General features: G+C 33.8%; 1 protein-coding gene across 1 annotated transcript; it reads left to right on the top strand.

The window, feature by feature from the left end:
• Positions 1–645: 645 nt before the first annotated feature.
• On the top strand, positions 646–1,527 carry LOC149492109 (uncharacterized). The gene is made up of 2 exons (XM_089716878.1): positions 646–1,060; positions 1,163–1,527. Exons 1-2 carry the CDS (start codon positions 646–648, stop codon positions 1,525–1,527), a joined length of 780 nt encoding a protein of 259 aa, XP_089573004.1.
• The last annotated feature ends 445 nt before the right edge of the window (positions 1,528–1,972 follow it).

Raw genomic sequence — 1,972 nt, 5'->3', positions numbered from 1 at the left:
AGTAAGCTGTCACATGGATACTAAATTTACATTTTTGCACGTAGGCATTAGACAACAACATTTTTTGTTTCCATTGGAACGCAATGAATCGAAAAAGCTGCATTATATGAGTTGACCAACAAACTCTACAAACCGAAGAGATTATAATCACTGCAAATTTTATTCCTTTTCAATTAAATTCGATAAACTTTCACATTGAAATGGAAGTGCACTTTTGAATAAGAATATCATAGGCTGGTTTGAACGAATATGAGCATAAAAGCCAACATCAGAGAAGCTGCCGTTCTAACCAAAGAAAACCTTAAAATTCAAACACAATATTTTCTATTTATATTAAACCCACATACCATACCCATTTTATTTAACCCAAACCCATATAACAAACCCAACTAACCCATTAACCCATATAACAAATCCATTTTACAGCTGTAATTCTATTACATGAGATAATATACAATACAGTAGGTCCTAAAATAAGAATATACTACACATTTGTAAATATAAATAGAACCCAATGTACAGATTTCACAATGAAAAGAAATATACAAAATTCTTCATCTATTTTTCTTTTCTGTTCATGGTATCAGAGCCTGATCTGGTATCTGAAGTTCTAAAGCCTCATTCAAGCTTCCTTTCCTAAAATCAATGGCAGAAAACAATAACCAAAACAATGAAAATACAAATATTGAATCAAAAACTTATAAAGTTTCTGCATCTGAAAATTCAGCTTCAAACCTCGTTAATATTTCCTTGAATGGCTGGAATTTCTTGTCATGGAGCAGATCTATGACCATAGCCTTAAAGGCTAGAGACAAGTATGAATTTGTCACTGGTGAAGAACAGGAACCTGTAATTGGATCTCCATTGAGAAAGAGATGGCAGAGAATCGACAATTTGGTAACATCTTGGATCTTAAACTCTATTTCTAAAGATTTAGTTGAAGCATTTCTGTATTATCAAAGTTCCAAAGATTTTTGGAATGAACTGTCCACCAGGTATGGTGAATCTAATGGACCTATGATTTACCAAATAAAGAAAGATATTTCAGTAACTGTACAAGGTAACCAAACAGTAGCTAATTACTAAACAAAACTTAAAAAACTCTAGGATGAGTTGGCTTGTTTAAGGCCCATTCCCAAATGCATCTGTGGAATTGCAAAAGGATGTACCTGTGGTGTTATAAGAGCAGTCTCAGATCTAGATGGAGAGGAAAAACTCATGCATTTCCTCTTAAGATTGAATGATACATATGACAATGTTAAAAACCAAATCCTGCTTATGGATCCATTTCCAAGTATGAGCAAGGCTTCTTCAATGGTACTGAGTGTTGAAAAACAGAGGGAGGTGAATACTACAATCTATGATTCAAGTGAGAATAGTAGTGCAATGTATGTGCAAAAATCAAACTACAACAGCAAAAATACAAGCAATAATTCTAGATCTAAAGTTGATAAGCATTGTGATCACTGTAATGGGATCGGCCACACTAGAGAAACTTGTTTTAAACTAACTGGTTATCCAGATTGATTTATTGAACTCAAAAAGAAAAAGAAAGCTCAAGCACATTAAGGACAAGTAGGTGATGCACAGTTGAATGTTAACTTAGGAGGCAATGAGAATGATGTATCCAGAATGGTGAGAATGGAGATCCAGCGTGCAATCAAAGATAAAATGCAGTATGATAATAAGGCAGGAGATACACCTATAGCTAACACAGTCAGTTTTGCAGGTATTGTCTCTCATTTTCATTATAATGTGCATGATAAATGTGAATTAGTTCCATGGATTGTTGACACTAGTGCAACTGATCATATGACATACATGCATCATCTGTTTCATACATTAACCAAATTACCTAAACCTAGAACAGTAACCCTACCTGATAACTCCACCAGAACTATAACACATGTTGGCAAGATCATAATACATGACAGATTGGTATTAAAGGATGTGTTATATATACCAACATTCA

This window comes from Jatropha curcas, unplaced genomic scaffold, assembly GCF_041381405.1.
Source record: "Jatropha curcas cultivar XTBG-Jc1 unplaced genomic scaffold, XTBG_Jcur_1.0 HiC_scaffold_118_pilon, whole genome shotgun sequence".
Classification (NCBI taxonomy): domain Eukaryota; kingdom Viridiplantae; phylum Streptophyta; class Magnoliopsida; order Malpighiales; family Euphorbiaceae; genus Jatropha; species Jatropha curcas.
This window is presented reverse-complemented; position numbering and strand designations above follow the sequence as displayed.